This window comes from Crocodylus porosus, unplaced genomic scaffold (assembly GCF_001723895.1).
Source record: "Crocodylus porosus isolate Cpor-Errol unplaced genomic scaffold, CroPor_comp1, whole genome shotgun sequence".
Taxonomy (NCBI): domain Eukaryota; kingdom Metazoa; phylum Chordata; order Crocodylia; family Crocodylidae; genus Crocodylus; species Crocodylus porosus.
This window is the reverse complement of record NW_017728944.1, coordinates 3,773,943-3,792,560: the sequence shown is the minus strand read 5'-3', so window position 1 is coordinate 3,792,560 and position 18,618 is coordinate 3,773,943. Positions and strand designations below refer to the sequence as shown.

The 18,618-nt window shown below is 48.7% G+C and overlaps 1 protein-coding gene across 2 annotated transcripts; it reads left to right on the top strand.

Annotated features, from left to right (window-relative positions):
- The first annotated feature begins 4,210 nt into the window (after window positions 1–4,210).
- Window positions 4,211–12,265, top strand: LOC109320340 (keratin, type I cytoskeletal 19-like). Of its 2 annotated transcripts, XM_019550387.1 has the most exons (9): window positions 4,211–5,074; window positions 5,838–5,966; window positions 6,707–6,789; window positions 7,770–7,926; window positions 8,398–8,559; window positions 8,830–8,955; window positions 9,592–9,812; window positions 11,345–11,382; window positions 12,009–12,265. In XM_019550387.1, the coding sequence occupies exons 1-9, from the start codon at window positions 4,784–4,786 to the stop codon at window positions 12,116–12,118; spliced, it is 1,317 nt and encodes a 438-aa protein (XP_019405932.1). In that variant the 5' UTR covers window positions 4,211–4,783; the 3' UTR covers window positions 12,119–12,265. The 2 variants fall into 2 exon arrangements, with proteins under 2 accessions (XP_019405932.1, XP_019405934.1); XM_019550389.1 differs by lacking the exon at window positions 5,838–5,966 and having other exon boundaries at window positions 4,215–5,074.
- Window positions 12,266–18,618: the final 6,353 nt, after the last annotated feature.

The following is an 18,618-nucleotide window of genomic DNA, read 5'->3' as shown; positions in this document are numbered from 1 at the left end:
ACCTTGTCATGCATCCACAGATGCATATCAAGCAGGTCTAAGGAGGTGATCCTCCCCCTCTATGCAACACTGGTCAGGCCACAGTTGGAGTACTGCATCCAGTTCTGGGCGCTGCACTTCAGGAGGGATGTGGACAACATGGAGAGGGTCCAGAGGAGGGTCACTCACATGATCAGGGGGCAGCAGGGCAGGCCCTACAAGGAGAAGCTATGGGACCTGAACCTGTTCAGCCTCCATAAGAGAAGGTTGAGGGGGGATCTAGTGGCCGTTTACAAGCTAGTCAGGGGGGACGAGCAGGCATTGCGGGAGTCCCTGTTCCCCTGAGCACTACCAGGAGTGACAAGAAATAACAGTCACAAGCTGGCAGAGGGTAGATTCAGACTAGACATCAGGAGGTGCCACTTCACAGTCAGGGCGGCTAGGATCTGGAACCAGTTTCCAAGAAGTGGTGCTGGCTCCTACCCTGGGGATCTTTAAGAGGAGGCTAGATGAACACCTTGCCGGGGTCGTTTGACCCCAGTACTTTTTCCTGCCATGGCAGGGGGTTGGACTTGATGATCTGCTGAGGTCCCTTCTGACCCTACCAACTATGAAACGAACTATGAAACTATGCTATTGGTTTTGCAAATGAGGAGAACAAAGCCAGGAAGCCTGGCTTGAGTATGTGATAATAGTCCGCACTGAAAAATAAAGTGGCTGGATAATAACCCTCATTGAAAAAGAAACTGCTTGCCCATCAAGGTTTGCAAATCTTTCCCTTTGGCCAGAATACACATGGAACCTGAAGTCAGGCACACAGAAACTTTGAGTTTTATATTTAAATATAATGTTTATATTAAGCATGTGACCATGAGATGTTTGCAATCCTGAGCTGGACTCTCCCCCGTGTACAGATGTTAGTTTTGCAGAACCAAGAGATGGAAGCCTTTTGTAAAACTCTGCAACATTTCACAGGTCAGATGCTCTGCACCAAGTGCTGTCGACTGCCTTTTCTCAGATTGGGGCTTGGCTGTGCACAGGGATGCCCAGTGAGAATGGTAAGTCAACTGATCAGGCCCAGCAGCCAGAAGGCCACCAGATGACCCCCCCCCCCACCTCCCAGCTTGGTCCACTGCGGCCAGCATCTTGCTGGGTGATGGCCACAGGTAACTGCTGTCACCACTCCAAACCCTTTTCCCCACCCCCTCATCTGCCCATGCAGGACAACTGCTCTTCTCTGCTGCTGCACATCTATAGGTGCCCGGGCTCAGGATGCATGGGGCTGCAGGTGCTATTCAGCCACCATCCCTCTGGGGGCCTCTCTGGGAAGGTGCCCTGGGGACAGTCACCCCCTGTGACACCAATGTGCCCAGAGCATGCCACTGCTGTGTGTACCTCTGGGCCATGTGTGATAACCTCTCTGTGCAGCTGAAGTTTGCCCAAACCACTATGATCTGCTGCTGCTAATTCTGCTGGTGCCCTGGGCACAACTGCACTCCTGGGTCAGGACACTTAGTTATGATGGTGTGTGAGGCAAGCCTGGCCTTCCACGCAACCTCTGCCAATGGTTGGATGGATACCTGTTGCAGTCCTACATGACCCTGACCCCCGATAGTGAGGACAACACTCCTGCAGTAATCAGCACCTTTCTCATTGTGTGAGCAGCATGGTCAGTCCTGCCCAGCTCTGAGGAAAGGAAAGGGGATGATAAATACAGTTGTAAACCTTGTTATGCCTGTTCATTTGCTGCCATTTGAAGCGACATCTGGTGGACAAAGGGGCTCATTACATGTCATTGAGTGAATTTCAATTCACTCATAATAGATCCATGGATGCATTGGTTTAATTCGTGGCTATCCAAAGTAAAATACATTGGGATGTATTTTATTTTTAATTGCAAAAAGGACATTTAAATTGCCAAAAAAACCCATACATGTAAACTGTAACACAGTTAAATCACAAAAAGGGGCAATTTTCACCACTTGTACAATCACCCATAGGAACCAAACCCATGTGCACAGGCATACACTTGCAAAAATCCCTGCACCAACACGCTAGCATTCATGTATCAGCCCTCATGTGCAACCCTGAAATAATGATGCCACGCTGCCTAGTAAGCATTTGAAAACAGTTCTGCAATTGTTGAGCTCTGACTGCTGCTTATCCTGCTGATCATAACAGGCCTGCACTTCCTTTTTGCTCTCTGCTCTGTCTGTTTTACCTATCTCCTGTCTCTCATCAGTGTCATCACACCCCTAGGTTGTGAGCTCTTTGGGGCAGAAGCAAGGTAGTTTGTTAGTTGTGTGTACAGTAACTAGCACATTGGGGCAAATGAGACTTCTGGGAGTTACAACAACACTGATAAACTAGCTCAGCATGCATAAATAACCCTACAGGAACAAAGCAGCCTGCATAATGGAGGAGAAAGTAGCTAATGAAATGCACTTCACTTGCAAGCCTCTTAATACTCTTCAGCATATTTTAGGGTGAGTGTTGGGGAGGGTGTTTTAGCTGTGTCTCTAGGTTCACTAGCCTTGGGCTTGTGCAATGGAGTCTGACGATATTTGCAGATGTAGGCCATTATTGCTGATAATACCCCAAGAAGGTCTTTTCTGTTTGGCAGTCAGAGCTGCAGTCAACCCTCATGGCCCTCTTTGCTTTGTTGTCTTTGTTGCAGAAACTGTTTCAGCCATCGTCCTTTTGGGAGCTTTGCTGTCTCTGGTTGTAAATGACTGAAGCAATGATAATGGGCTTGGGCTGTTCCCATTGCTTGCGTGTGTTGAGCAATGGAAGTGGATGCAGGTGTGTAGTAGGCAGTTTGACAATAGTACACACCAGAAGTGTTCCAAAAGTCAGTGGTCAGGTAGTGTGCTGCCTTTCTTGCCCCATGCAGAGTCAGAACTGGAAAATACCGGCATTGACCCAACACTTGTTTTGCACGGAGCTGAGAATATAAACAGTACCCCCAGCACCACAGCAACTGGCTTGTCTCTCACTGGATCCCCATTACCACATCCATTCCTCCCTGAGGAATGCAGTACAGGTGCTACAGGCCAGCAGCCAGATGAACCCTTTCTGTGCTGGGTCTCTACCATACCAGCTGTTGCACCTGCCATCCAGTGGAGTGGTAGGGCATAACCGAAACGTGCAGTAGTGGAATAGTTCTGTTCTATACAAACATATCCAATCCTTTTAGCATTGCAGCTGGTGTTTTCAGCCTGGAATAAACCTGGAATATTTCTCAGAAGTCAAGTAGTTAAACCAGCTTTTTGCCTTCTGTGTTTTTTCCTCCTCAGCTCAGATATGGCCTGTAGGCTAGAGCATTTGCACTAACCAGATTTGCTTCTCTAACATTCTTTTCTTGACCTCATTTTTGCTGGCCTTGCTGCAGGACTTAGCTAGATTTTTTGACATACAGCATTTATTACCATTAATTAGCAAAGGGAATTCTGACAGAAGTGCATCATGTTACTTAATATGCTCCCAGATACTGCAGTGAGGGGCACAGCATGAGAACTGATGAAAGAACCAAATAGATGCTGGGTTTTAAATAAAGCAAGTGCAGCTGATGCTAAGAAATTGTGCTAAGGACAATGAATGGACTTTTTCACTGGAATGGCCAACTCCCAAAAACCAGATGGTGCAAGGTGTTCATTTCAAATGTCTGATACACTTATCACATTCCCCCAGATAGAGATTCACAAACAAGCAAGCTGAAGGCTGTCAGTTATAAGATGGAGTAAGGAATTCCTGGCAAACCAACTCTGTCCTTGGAAGGACACCAAAAGCGGTCAAAGAAATATGTGAATGCAAGCTGGGTGCCAGTTTGGCATCTGTTTGATGTTCCTGGGATAGATTTTGCTGGATGCCCTATGGCATTTTCTCTTCATTGTAGGATACAGTTGCAAATGGATTTTGCATGGTGCACTGGCAAAATGTGCCAATGCAGCTCTTGCTCCTATGTAAACAAACACAAGCTTTGGGAATGACAGACAGGTACACTGGTGCCATGCTCAGGCATAACCCTATTCATGCATTCACAGTAACGAGAGTGCAGATTAAAGGAACCATGCGTGCCATCCTTCTGCTCTCCTCCTTTTCAGCCACAGAGGTGCCAAAATGTCAGTTGCTGAAGGCTGTTCCAGTGGACAAAGAATCTGCTCCTATGGGCCTGAGATGCCTTTCCATTAGCAGAGATGCTAAGCTGCATCTGAGGTGCTCTCACCTCTGGAACAACACCCGGGAGGTGCTAGGCCAGGTTTCTTTAGCAGGCAGACCTTCCCTTTGTGTAGCCTGGTGATGGGTGTTAGGCATGCTGTGGCAGAGCAGTTGGGCACAGTACTCCCTGCACTGCTCTCTTGACTACTTGCTATGGTGCCTTTCCTGGCCTGCCAGGAACACTTGCCCCCCCCAACCTTTTCAGATGCCTCCAGGATTTTAAATCCCACTGCTCTTAGAACCCATGTATGCCCTGAAGCATGCAGAGTAAATACACAGGGGGCAGGATCACACCAAGTGTGCAGCTGGGGCTGACAAAGATCAAAGCCAGTCTGCAGACCAGTTTGGCTGACAAAACTAGAAAAAGCAACTCAACAGGAGTTTTTCTGTGGCAACTGCAAACATCCGTTCAGAAAACAACATGGATAGTACTCAGGCAATAGGGGAAAAGTGAGCTCCCCTAGCCCAGCCTCTCCCTTCCTCTATATAAGGGAGCTGTCCAACGGGTTGCCCTGCACTGTCATCCCTTTGCTTTCCAGGGGGAGGATATAAGCCTTGTTGCATCTTGAGCACTGATATCCTAAGCATGGCTAGTTCCTTAAGTCGCAATTTATTCTGCTCTGGCGTTCCTCAAGGACCCAGACTAAACTGGATCAGTGCAGCAGGGTTGCAACCAGGGCTGCTCAGTATCCATGGAGGAGCAGGGAGCATTGGCAGTTGCCTTTCCTCTGCCAGTGCTGCACTTGTGAAGTCTGTGCCAGGGGGTAGTTATGAACTAGGCATTGGATCTGGTGCTAGTGGAATAGGCCTCCTTGGTATGAATGAAAAGGACACCATGCAGAACTTGAATGACCGCCTGGGTGCCTACCTGGAGAGGGTGAGTGACTTTCAGAGCTGAGATTTGGGGTCTGGAGTGCAGTCTCTTGCAGAGAGACATAACCATGGCCTCTCACTCTGAGGCATCTGACATGATGCATGATTGCGCATGGATGTATATGAGAGAAGATAAAAGCCATTGGGCAGCAAAGCTCTAGTTAAGGGAACAGCATTAGTGCTGGTGGGCAATAATAATAACAGCTACTATTACTACTACATAAGTATAGTGTAACATAGTAATACTGGTATGATAACATAACTAACAACAATTACGGTTGTCACTGTTGTCATTATGGCAGTGCCTAGGATCCAACCAGGAACGGTATCATGCAAACATAGTAGCAGGTGTGCACAATGACTGGTGTATTGTACAAATGCCACTTACAAGCATGGAGCTGAAGTTTGGAATGTGCCAGAGTAAGGTTATCCAAAAAAAAAAAAAAAGAAAAGAGGATGGTTCATTTTCCAGACTGCCCATCATCACAGCATTTTGGCTTCTAGATCTTTGGTTGGAGGCTGGGCTGTGGCCATTTTGAAGCCCAGCCCCCAAGTGTACAAATAGCTCTTTGGCAAACCATGTAATTGCACAGCTTCCCCAGGAGCTGCATTTCTCTGGTAGCAGATCCCCATTTTTGCCCTGAATGAGTCAATGATGCTGCCTTGGTTTTGTTATCAGAATCTGTAGCAGACACTGTAGCACTGCCTCCCCCAAATCTCTTGCTCCCCACCCAGTTTTTTTTCTTGGCCTTCCTTGCTGTTGCTAGGTGTGTTCTCTTGAAGAAGCCAACGGGCAGCTGGAGCAGCAGATTCAGGAGCTCCAGGTCAAAAAAGCCCTTGCCAGACACTATGATCCAAGTAGCTGCTTCAGCACCATTGCAGAACTCAGATCACAGGTACTGAGATTCCCTGACCCTTCTACTGTGGGCGCATGGGGAGAAGGTCCTGGCTTTGACTTATGGCTCCATTTCTACCTTTGGCTTGTGTGTGGACAGGGGGAGACAATCCCTGCTGTTTCTTATTGCTAGGACTGAATATCAGGTGCTGCCTTGGGGTGCCTTGGTAAGGTAAGCTGGTGCCCACTTTGGAGGCTACTCCTACATCTCAGCTTCCATTTAAAGACCCCTCATTCTGCACCACTGTGAAGGTAACCTGCCACCTGGGATGCTTGTTTGCTGCCTCATACGGTCACTCTAAGATGTATGAACTGCCTCTGTGTCCCAGTAAGTCATTACAGACAAAGTCTTACACCATCTCCTTGAGTATCAAAAGAATTTCTTTTATCTCTGATGAAATGAGGTCTGACTTCCAATGTCAAAAATGAATGCAGCTTGTCATGGGAAGTAGTAGCTTGCAGATGGTCTGTATCCTCCTTTACAGATCTGGTGGGTGCTGTGCTGGGAGAGGTTAAATGTCCATCATACTGATATTGGTCATATGTATTTCCTTTTCAATGGCAATGTGATTTAAAGAGTCACTATTCCAAGTTTGCCCTGTGCTGTGAGGTTCATGCATCTGAAAGCACAGCTCTGGCCCAGGTAGCAAAAGAGATGGCTAAGTGTTCCCCAACAGACCTCCTTGGTTTCCAAGAAAGCAGTAGAAGGGCTCAGCTACCTCCCCTTTTCTCCTTCTGCAGATCCAGGATGAGTCAATGCACAACTCCCGGCTGATCCTCCAGATTGATAATGCCAAGTTAGCTGCCAATGACTTCAGAATGAAGTAAGAGATCTCTACCAGACCCCCTTCCTCATCCTCTTTCCCCTCCTTCACCCCATGCTCCCTTTAAAGGCCAACTTTTCAAAGCAACCTCTGCAATCACATCTGGAAAAAATACAAATGCAGCCTGTGCAAGCACAGAAATAGACATTTGTTCACACAAAGGAAATGCTCTTGCAGATGCTACTTATTTATTATGATTTGTTTTGTGGTGGCATTGGGAAGCTACCACTGTGGACTGGGGCTTCATTGTGCCGGGTGCTGCACATTTGTATAACAATGAGGTGGGTCTGCATCAAAGAAGTTGTAGTTGTTAGTGATGCTTTAAAGCCCAACGGAACATCTTCCTGCCTTCAGGAGTGCAGTAATTTGCTCCACCTAAGGTGGTCATTGAGGCATCCCCAGAAGTTGGTGAGTGGTGGGGCCACTCCCCCTCTCCTTGGCCAATCAGTAGCGAGGGGTGGGGCTGCCATTTCCTGGCCAATCAGCAGCAAGGGGTGGGGCCACCACAAAAAAGGCCACTTCTCTCCCTCCCTCCCTGGCTGGCTCAGAAGCCTGCTCCTCCTGGCTGTGCACCACCCTACCTCTAGATACAGCCAATAGACTCTCAAAGACAAATGATTGATATGTCTTTCCACCAATGAACTGAAAAACAGGACTTTTTGCAGTCTGTTTCTTGTTCAGAAACAGACAGGGGACAAATGATTTAAAAACAGGATGGTCCTGTATAAAACAGGACCGATGGCCACCCTAGCTTAGCCCCAGGGCAGCAGACTTAGCTGATGAACTCTGGTCTTATATCAGCAGTCAGAGAACCCCAGGAGACTATTAGTTTTCTTGGGATAACCCTGGCCTAGATTCTCATGCTCACATGACCCCTCTCAGCTGTGCGCAGCAGGACACTTTCTTCTCATAGCTGCCCATGACTCACTCAGCTGTGTCTGGGTCAGCAGGATGCAGACTCTTGTGCTCGTTCCATATAGGTTTGAGGCCGAGCTGGCTACCCGGCTGGGTGTGGAGAGTGACATCAGGGGTTTACGCAAGGTCCTTGATGGGCTGACAGAGGCCAGAGCCAGTCTGCAGGTGCAGATTGAAAGCCTGAAGGAGGAACTGACTTATCTCCAGCAGAACCATGGAGAGGTGAGGTTGCTGCAGAACCCCACTGGGATCCAAGAGGATCACTATAATTGATGTTTTCAGTGAACAAATCTGAGTTTTAATGTTCACAGAAGGGAAAGACATGATGACAGGTGTGGGATTCAGGAATGGTTCCCTTGGCTTTCTCAATACACAGTACTTCTCAGTCCTGAGTCACAGCCCTCTGCTCCCCCAAGGCACAGATCTGCTGGGCACTCCCAACCCACATCTCTGCCCTGGTCCTCTCACCTGCATACCACATGGAGAGTTGCTTGTATAATGAGCTGGACAAACTTCCTCTGGGGACTAACCTCAAATCCTCTTTTCCTCCCCTGAGCTAAACCACGGCTTAAGACTGGATCCCAATGACAAAAAGCCAGTGCATGAATCTTCTATGCTGCCAGTCCCCCATCCCTTCCCTTGTCTCACCTCCTGCTCTTTCTGACTTATGATGACTTCCTTTACTTTTCAAAGGAAGCGGCTGCTCTCCGAGGTCACTTGGGAGGCTCTGTCAGTGTGGAGGTGGATGCCAGTCCAGGCATCAATCTGGTGAAAACCCTTGCAAAGATCCGGGGCCAATACGAGGGTATAATTGAGAAGAACCAGAGAGAGGCTGAAGCCTGGCACAAGCAGCAGGTAAGGGAGGCTCAGCAACTAGCCACAAACTCATGCTATAACCTTCTCTCAGTGACATCTGTTCACGTTACATCTCAATGTGGGAGGTTTGGTGGAAGACGCATCTGGCCTGAGACCACTTATTTCCCATCCATATTGTTTCCATCTACTAATAGAGAGGATGCAAAATGTCCCCCTGGTGAGTGGGGGCATCATGTGACTAAGGCATTGCTGATAGCACCCCTGCCACCTTGCCAGGTACATGGCTTGAGCTCCTTTGCTTCTGTGCAGTGCGAGACATTCACTCAAGAGGTCGCCACCAGCAATGAAGCCCTCCAGGGTGCCAGGACAAAGGCAACAGAACTCAAGCGCATTGTGCAGAGCCTCGAGATTGAGTTGCAGACACTGCAGAGCATGGTGGGTACCACAACTCCTTCTTCATAATTGTAAGGTACTAAGAGGAGTGTTGTCAGAAAGGTCATGAAACTGTGGTTATGCAGGGATCCAGGAAAAAACAAGAAAGCAAAGGTCATGTGACAGTCTTCTTGCCAAGGGTAATGGCACTAGGATTTGGAACAGGCTATTGCAGCCTTCAGCATAAAACGTTTCCCTTGAAACACAAGTACTGGTTTCTCTGGTGAAAAAACTTCTGAAGGTCCACCCCAGCCCCAGGCATCACCTGGGGTCAGTAGGCCACAGGCCTCACCATCTTGGCCCACAGGAAATATTAATCCTCAGAATCCAAGCTCTGGTGGGCCTTGTCTCTTGTGGGACTTGAGGCTCCAAACTGGAGTCTGCTGTTTCTCTTAGGATGGCCTTTGCATTCTCTCACCCCTTGTGGGCTCCTTGGCTTCTTCCTGCAGGGACACCCTAAATCCCTGGTCAAGAAGTTGTCAGATGGCATTACCCAAGACACCCAGCAGCCTTGGTGTGACAATACCCCTCCCTTCACTGCTCTGGAAAAGCCTTAAATGAGAGGGCTGGGTTTTCCCCTACCCATGTGGAGCTGGAATAGAGTCCATACAGTTTGGCACATCTTTCTCTTGCTTTTAGAAAGAAGCTCTGGAGGGCACATTGGCTGAGACAGAGTCTCACTATGGGGTGGAAGTGGCACAGCTGCAGAACCTGGTTGCTGGGAAAGAGGCAGAGCTGTCACAACTGAGAACTGACACCCAGCGTCAAGCTAATGAGTACCAGCACCTGCTGGACCTCAAGACCAGGCTGGAGGTGGAAATTGCCACTTATCAGCATCTCCTTGAGGGTCAAGTGGTCAGGTAGGAGATGTACAGTTCTGAGCTCCTGAAGCCATAGGCTGGGGAGGGCTGGGAAAGGTGTGAGGAAGAAGAGGGAGAGAACCCAATGTAGTCCAGAGAGTCATCATGGTCAGTATGACTCTTCTGCTAGGAGCGGCTGGCAGTGAAAAGGGCCAAGTTCAATTATCTAGGGGCTCTGTCTAAAACTATTTAAATGCTAATTCAATTCCCCAGCTAGAAACCAGGGAAACTATGCTTTATCATCTGAGTGACCTCAATGAAGAATATTTTTTCTTTCACATACAGGAAGCTTAAGGTTTAAAAACAAACAGAACAACATGGGATGGGGAAATAGGGAGCATGAATACACTTGGAACAGGGACCCAGAATGATAAGGAAATGCTAACAGGTGGGTGGCCTGTCCCTAGGATGTCTTGTCAAATTACTTAAATCCCGATCCTTTCTCACACACAAGTGGTTAATAAAGCATTTGACATAGCGCCCCCCCAGCTCCATCATACCCTACTCATAGTTAGCTGTTTGAGAAGTCTCAATTTTGGCCAGACCCAGCCCATTCTCTAAAGGAACCGTCTAGTAAATGGCTCTACCACCTCTCTTAGCTGAAGTGCATGCAGCTTTGGTGCAGGATAGGGAAGTTTCTCTGGATTAACTTAGCAAAGCTGCTGCTCCTAGCATTAGCTCAGGTAGGCTGAGCTCTGCCAATCACCTTGAAGCTGCCACTTGCCATCTCAACTCTGCTGGCCACCACAACAATGTCTCTGTACTTCTGCAGCTCCCTTCACTGCTTTGTAACCATCTCTGTGTCCTCACATCTTTTTAGATACCAGCTCTAGGCCACCAGAAACAGAGTCCCTGCCCGCCCACCCATGATCATGTGTATTTCTCTTGTCATTATAAAATCTGGGGCTCGTTTACCCCACTATTGCAAGGTGACTTCTCACTTCAGACACATGCAACAGTTCTCTTCTCCATTCATTATCCAAAAGGGATAACAGCCTTTCAGCAACCCCACCATCAAAACTCTGTCTTGCCCCAAACTGCCACAGAACTGACAGCCAAATGAGAGCTTGGTTTAGTAGGCCTTTTCCTGAGATCACCAGCGGGTGGCACAAGCACTCATTCCCCATGGAGTGAAATGGCATTCTGAGGAGCTGGTGGAGGGAAGGAACTGGGAAGCTCCGATGAGGGGGTAAGGTCCAGGTTTCTAGGGTCTGCAGATTGAGCACAGCACATGGCAAAGACCCTCCACTCCCTTCCACAACCCCTTCCACTCTTCATCGTGGGATGCTGGTGCCTTCTCTGCACCAGCTACTGTCATGAGCAGCGAAAGGGGAGCTGACATGTAGCTCTGGGGGGAGATTGCAGAGCTCGGGTCCAGGTCTCTGATTGTTTTGGGAAAATCCCAGCCTCCCTGGAGATTTGGGGCTGGATAAGAGGGTGTAGGTGGAACAGCCAGCGCTTCCAAGGAGATGGGGGAAGGTGGCCCTTCTGGTCATCTTTATCAAGTGAGGCATCCTTTCTTTTCACTACAGGTCAGAGGCCAAGTCACCTAAGCAAGAAATCTCACCAGGTGAGTGGGGTGGTGGAGAAGCTTCCACTTGCTGGGGGAATGGTCCCCTTTAAGCTGAGCCTCCCTCCTGTTACCTCTCTCTGTTTATTTCTATGGATAAATACTGAAGTTGGTGCTGGTGAGCAGGGCAGGGCCTTGGGGAATGGAGCAGGTGCTGCTGGCCCCCAGCATCTCCTTTCTGCCATGCACTGTGACCCATTTAATCTCAGCCTTGCTGCAGCTGCTGTCAACAAGGGGCCAGTTGTAGTGCTGGCTCCAGTGCCAGGGAGACCTGCCCACTGGAGTCACTGGCTTATGGCAGAAAGTTGCTGGGAATGGCATTGTTCAGTCACACCAATTTGGGCCAAGCAAGAACTGGTCAGAGATCTGTGTTCTGTGCTGAACAGGCCTCCTTCCTTGAAGGCTGATCACTCCTAGGAGGTCCAGGGGATGAAGAATGGCACACACCTACCCTGCTGGTGGCCAGGAAGGCTGTCTGGCCTGCTGCTGCTGGGCCTCCTTGGGGTGGCTGGGCTCCTGGTGCATGTGGAGATGCTCTGATGGCTCGCCGCCCTGTTCCTTCCTACACTGAGCCCCACTGTACAGTTAACTCCCACGGCCCCACTCTCTTGTTTTCCTTCTCACAGAGGCTGCTAGCAAGGCCCGCACCACCAGGAGGATAAAGACTGTGATCGAAGAGCTGGTGGATGGTGAGGTGGTCTCCTCCCGCATCGAGGAGGTGGAGCATCCTCTATGAGGGGTGGCTGGGAAAGGGCAAGAAAAGGGGAAACCCTCCCACCCTCTACAGCTTCTGCATATCCAACCCCTGCTGTTCATCCATCCTGCTGAATTCCCACCTGTTCTTTTGCGCCTCTGGTTTTCAATAAAGCAAATGGTAGGGTGAGTGGTCAGAGTGAAACTGTGGCATGGGGCTTTCTGCAGTGGGGCAGAGGGAGACCTAGGTAGTTCGTGGCATGTGTGGGCCATGCCAGGATTCCAGTCCCAGGCAAGAACATTGAGCAAATGGTCCATCAGTCCTACCCTGGCCCCACGCCCTGCACCTCATTCTCTCCTCTGAGTGTCCCAAGACAAACCCAGAGATTTCCAATAGGAAACCACAATGTCACAAACATTTGACTTATTGTGGGCTTTCTGAGTTCTTTGTAACAGAAGAACTGCTCTTATTGTTTCTCCATAGTCAACAAATGTGTGAAAGCAGAGAGCTGGCATTTTTTGAGGGGGGCTTAGAGCCTAATGAGGTTGAGAACCAGTGGCTTACCTTCCCAGGTGAATTGATTCCCAGCTTTCACCACAGCACTGAGAGCAGAATGTGGCCTGTGCCTTCATCAGGAAGGCTTCTTTGGAGCCGCTATTTGTAACAGCCTTGTGAATGCTGCACAGACCAAAGGTGCTTCCCCCACTGGTGCTGTCTCGGTTTTTTGCTCAGCTTGGAATCACGCAACTACCTTAGGCAGCACCCAGGTAGTCTAGCCAGTGTTGTGCTGGACCAAGAAGATGTGAGTTATATTCCCAGCTCTGTCGCTGGCCTTCTGGGTGACCTGGGCATGTCTCTTCCCCTTCCATGCCATGGCAACCCGAGACATTATGAGACTTCCTTCAGGCCTGAGGATGGGGATGTGCAGGCTGGGTGCAGCAATGGGAAGCTACCACTGTGATGGGAAACTGCTGGAGGGACTAGGCCAATTTTGGTGGTCACACAAAGATTGGGGCTGAGCCTCTGCCATTGTATATTGTCTCACTCCATTCCTGCCTTTTAGAACCACTCCAGCTGCTCCAAACAGCCTCTGCAACACAAGGCCTGTGAATATCAGGGATGGGAGAGAGAGAATGGGCCTCCTACTAGAACCCCCATATAACAAAGACATGGGACTACCTCACAAAGCCAAAAGGGAGCAGCCCAGTCCATCTGACAGAGGGGTCTAAGGGGGAGAGAAAAACAGAGGAAGTACACCTCTCGTAAAGGCACTTTCCCCTGTTCTGACGGGAGATGAATTGAGCCCCTGTCTCTAGTTGCAAGGCTTTGAAGTCAGTGCAGCCAAAAACTGTGGCACAAGCTGGAGCAAACATCCCTGCTGAAAATGAGCGTGAGAAGAGGGGGCAGGTGTTTCCCAGGACAGGGAGCACTGGCAGGGTCCCTCTGCTTGCTTAGCCCAAGTCTCTGAGATGAGGGCAGGGTGATGTGTCCTACCAACCAATGGCAGGGGCTCAGCCCCAATCTTTGTGTGACCACCAAAGTTGGCCTAGTTCCTCCTGTTGTAAGGAGACCATCTTGTGCAGGACCCAGTGCTGCTGCTGACCCAGCGTCTCAAGCCCCTGGGATCTGCAGGGAGCCTTCTAGCCTGTTCCTGCTCTCTGCTGCATACTAGATCCTAGGGGGATCCTTCCTATGGTAGAAATAGTAGTAATAGGCACCTGTCTGTCTCACGAGACAACAGAATTACGCTGAGTGAGATACCAGGTTTCTGAAAGTAATCCTTGCTTGAGAGATAAAGTGAATTTGGATTGGCCTCTCCAGGGAACAAAAGCCTGGGCAGCGTATAGGGAGACACTGAGCTGCCCACACACTATTATCCTCCTTTCAGCCTTGCTGGTTTAATCCAAAGGAAAGGCAGATGCTAGTACATTTGGAATTAGCTTGGCCACAGGAGGTGCTGGAGCAAAGGAGATCATCCATTTATCTGTCTATCAGGGCTCCACTTCTAGACTGGGTGCTGACCAGGGTTAAAGAGCCCAGTTTACCCTGTCGTGGAGGAGACTTCAGTTCCACAAGTTTTTGGTGGCATTTCCTCTGCTGGAAGTGAGACTAGTACCCCACTCTGAGGCGCTCTTCTGCAGAAAATCATCAGCACCCTAGAGGTTGCCAGGCAATTTAACCACTGTCCAGCACTCAGCAATAACAGCCGCAGGTAGTTTTGTCTTCTGTAAGTTAGGGTAGCAGGCTAACCTGACCAGGCCTGCATTAGTACCTTTGGACTACGTGGGGAAATTACCAGCAGGGCCAACCTGTAGCCACTAGGGGGCAGCAGTGACCTAGCTCATCTTTTACAGGGTGCAAGGCAAGAAGCTGGCTACTTCCACTTGTGTTTCGGGCACAGGAGAGGGGGGAGGGCACTACCAGCTCCCACTCCAGACCCAGGCTGCCCTACCCCATTGGAAATATGTGGAGCTGCATGGTCCCCCAAATTCTCTCTGAGATGTGGTCAGGGCAAATTTAGAGCAACGGCAGAGTGGGGAGATAGGGTATGACCTGTGGCAGCAGCAAGGGGGATTTCACCCCTTGGCATGGGCAGATCCTGGGGAAGAATGTACAGCCAGTGGAGAAGGGGTCAGGCCCATCCTGCCACCTCAGCTTGCCCTCAGGGTGTATGTTCATGCAGAGGGGAACGTACCAGAGTATAAGACCCATCTCTGCAATGCTCATTATTTCTTCAGGCTAGTCATTCCAGGCCTGAGGATGCAGACTACAGGGAACTTCCCTGCAGTGGTAGGAGATTTACCATGGTGATGATGCCCATTTATGTCTTACCCCCCCATAGCACCCTCATTGCACAAGTCTGTGCCACTATGTGCATGCACATATGTGTGTGTGGTGGTAGGAGACAGATGCTTTTGACCCAACAGACAAACCCCAAACCTGACTAAGCGAGGGTTGATTCATATCTTTCTTGCCTGCATTTTCATTCAGAAGACCAGGAATTTTTGGGCTTAGTGGTTCCCAATGGACCAATGGACCCATCAGGTCTTGACATTTCTTGCAAAGTTACCCTCACAGTTTGGAAACTGCTACCCCATGCCATATATACAATGGCTTGATGTCCCAGGCATGGCCAGCAGGTGTCAGCATGGACCAAACCTTGAATCCAGCAACATAACATAGGATGCATCCGACACACAACTCCAAGCACACTTACATCCCAAGGTGCTGGGGAAGGGATGGTGGAGAGGACAGTCCTTCACCCTTCCTCTGCTCTCCCTGCCTAGATCCTGCTTTTCTCATCTCTTGCTGTTGATTGGGCAGCATAGGAGGACTCAGAGCCTGTTGGTTCAGATACACTGCCAAATTAACTAATGTACAGAATGCAGGAAATGAATTTGGCTGTTTGGATTGGGCTCCCTGGGGGTATCCCATAGCCCACTGGCTGTGGCAGAGCAGAGCTGCCAAGTAATATCCCCACTCCACAGAAGGCCCTTTCTCTGAAGGTTGGTGCCAAGTGACAATGTCTGCATATGGCTGGGGAAACACAGGAGTCCTTTGGGAGGAAATAGTCTCTGTGCACTTGAAAAAACATCCAACATAGGACTCCAGAGATGCTACCCCCAATAGAGTTATCATGGGATTACTTTTATTTTCCTGTCTTTAACACTACTGAATTCACTATATCAAGAACTAGAATAGGTTCAGAAGACAATTTCTTTATCTAGAACAGTGGTCTCCAAAGTGGGGTGCGCACAAGACGATCCATTGGGGTGCAAGAAGAAAATATTAGAACTTCTATTTATATTTGTTTTTTATCTCATCCTTTTTTAATTTCTACTTTATGTTTTATAATGTACATAATATATTAGTACAGTAGTACATGTATATCATTTATAAATAAATAGATATACATATATTGGGGGTGCGTGCTCAAAAATTTTTTACTGGTAGGAGTGCGTGATCAAAAAAGTTTGGAGACCGCTGATCTAGAAGATCAGAGCATCAGGGTGGTTTCCCTTGCAGAGTCCCATGAGACAGACTATGTAGGAAGGAGCAGCCCCATGGTCTCTGAATAGATGAACACCCTTTTATTTCAGGATGTCCAAGGAGGTACTGGTTTCCTTGCCTTGCCTTGCCTTTCTGCCAGAGAGCCTAGCTCTTCAGTCATTTTCCAGAGACTCTCATGGCCTGAAGGGTGTTACCCTGTTTTATCCACAAGATGTCAGTGTAAGTGTTCTAATGGAGCAGGGCTGAAGTTCGTCCTTCTCCACACTTAAGTCACAGCAGACAGCTCTCCTAAGCATATGGTTAATTGTTACAATAGCTGAATTTCTGGGACTTAATGAACTTAGGGAGAAGGTGCATGAGCTAGGACACTGGACTCTATGCCTGGGTTCTAGGGCGGATCACTTTCTCACCTAGCCTTTGGCTATTCAGACTGTGTTTTATCTATGCCTGTGCAATGCCCCATCTCAGGTGGGTCTCCCAGTATAAATACTGGTAATAACCAGGGTAATTGCATTATTCCCTCTTGTATTTACTGCTCATCTGCAGATATGCCTTTTACTGTATCTAGTTTGCAGCTCTCCTTCTCAGAATAAGGATTGTTTTGTGATTTCTGATGCAGTTAGGGTCTGCTAGGACACCAGCAGGTGCTGGCATATCTCAGTAACCCCACCAAAAATGCAGGTTTGAGCCTCTGCCCGAAAAGAGGATTGGAGACCTCAAAGGAGCAACTGGGTGTTGAAAGGATTACCAGGGATGACTCAGCAGGTGGAGCTTGGTTGCTGAAGCCCCGGTGTGCTAGGAGGGGCGCTGCAATGCTGGGGAGGTCTGAGTCCTTAATCATTTCTGGTCATTAAAGATCGCACAGTGTTTTCACAAAATGAAGGGTGTGAATCCTGGTGCCTTAACCAAGACAACTACACTCTGCCTTCCAAAATGCCCCTTGCAATTTAAAATGGATACAGAATTTGTCTCATCTTGTCCCATGAAGTCATGAGTGGTTTAGCAGAGGCAGTTACACTTTATACCTGAGTGATCAACACTATGTGCAAGAGCTGGTATCTGTCAAGCCCTTGGGATGGAGGTAAATGAACATGCCTTATGCCATGACCATGCCTGCCACATGTGTGTGTATTCCCATTGGTGTCCCAGTACAGTAGTCCATGAGAGAAATCAGAGAAAACCAGGATCCCTGCTCGTTATGGTCTCCCTGATCCCTCCTAAATCCCTGATCCCATCTGACAGGTTTTAACGACCCTGTCTTCTTTTAATAGTCTTGATGTTCCACCAGTCAAGCTATCCTTTGTTCTGCAATGCTGCTGTCTGTTAGCTGTTCCTGGTAATGAAGCTCCTATTTGAAAGTTATGTAGACTGTTTTTAACTTATTCCAATGAAATTATATTTGTTTTTTGGTTCAATCTTATACTGAATAATATAGCCCTAGGCCCCTAGCACAGTAGTAAAGCCTCTAGTTTAATTTTAACTGGAGAAAGATATGTTTTCTTGCTATATGTGAGGATGCACCACACGATCTGCATTCTGTTTCCAAATCTCTAGATCTGCCCATGCAAATAACAGTGAGATGAGACTGAAGGCAGAGAATATCTGTAGAGGGCCAGACCTTTCTGCTAAGAGGCTGTACTGCCAGTGCTGAGCTCCTGTCATTGGGACTCCATTGCCATGTGTCCCCTGTCTCCAGAGCCTGTGAGCTGGCAATGAAATGGCTGGTGCCCAAGCGATAGCACAAAGCTGCCCAAAGCTGTGTCAGCAAATGGTAGCCCTGCCTCTCTCTTGAAAGACTCAGTGAGTTACTGCAGATGGCACTGCTGCTATTGCAGTTCACCAGCTCAGCCTTATTCTACTTGAAATGAGGGGTGGCCATCTGAGTGGTGGTAGCAGCCCCTGGCAGATACCTCCAGTGTGCTGGTGTACGTTCCCTGAATATACAAGGCCTTCAGGGGCTTCCTCTCCAAGCTCCTCCTTCAGCTCTACTGCAAAGCAGTCACTGGGGTTTCTGTGGTGCAGCACAGATATAGGAGCCACATGTGCAGGGGTGCACCTTACAGTACAGGAGAAGTCCTGACTGCAGTCCCCAAGCACTGGGGCATAAGGCATACTGCACTTGGTACTTCCTGTACCAGACAGTCAGCCACCCACACAAGCAAGTAAAATGTAAAGCGTAAACAGCTGAGCCCTATGGGACATAATCTGTCTCCAGCATCCAGGTTACACAATGGGAGAAGAGAGGGATACATACTATTGCTATCCTTGCCTGGCCCTGTTTATCTAGGTTTTTAGCAGGTGGTCATAGACTCTGATGAGAATCCTGGCCCAAGAACCGAAGCACCTGGGAACAAAGGTGGTCCTAGAATTTTTTTAAAAATGGGCATATTTGAATTTGGGGCCATCTCTAGCAATTGCCACCCTTAAGACTGAGTGCACCAGTTTCTGACAGGTGCACCAGAGTCCTAGAGATAGGGATGGCCTTGCTATTACCAGTTCTGCATTGCAGGAGATTAGCCACAGCTATCTAC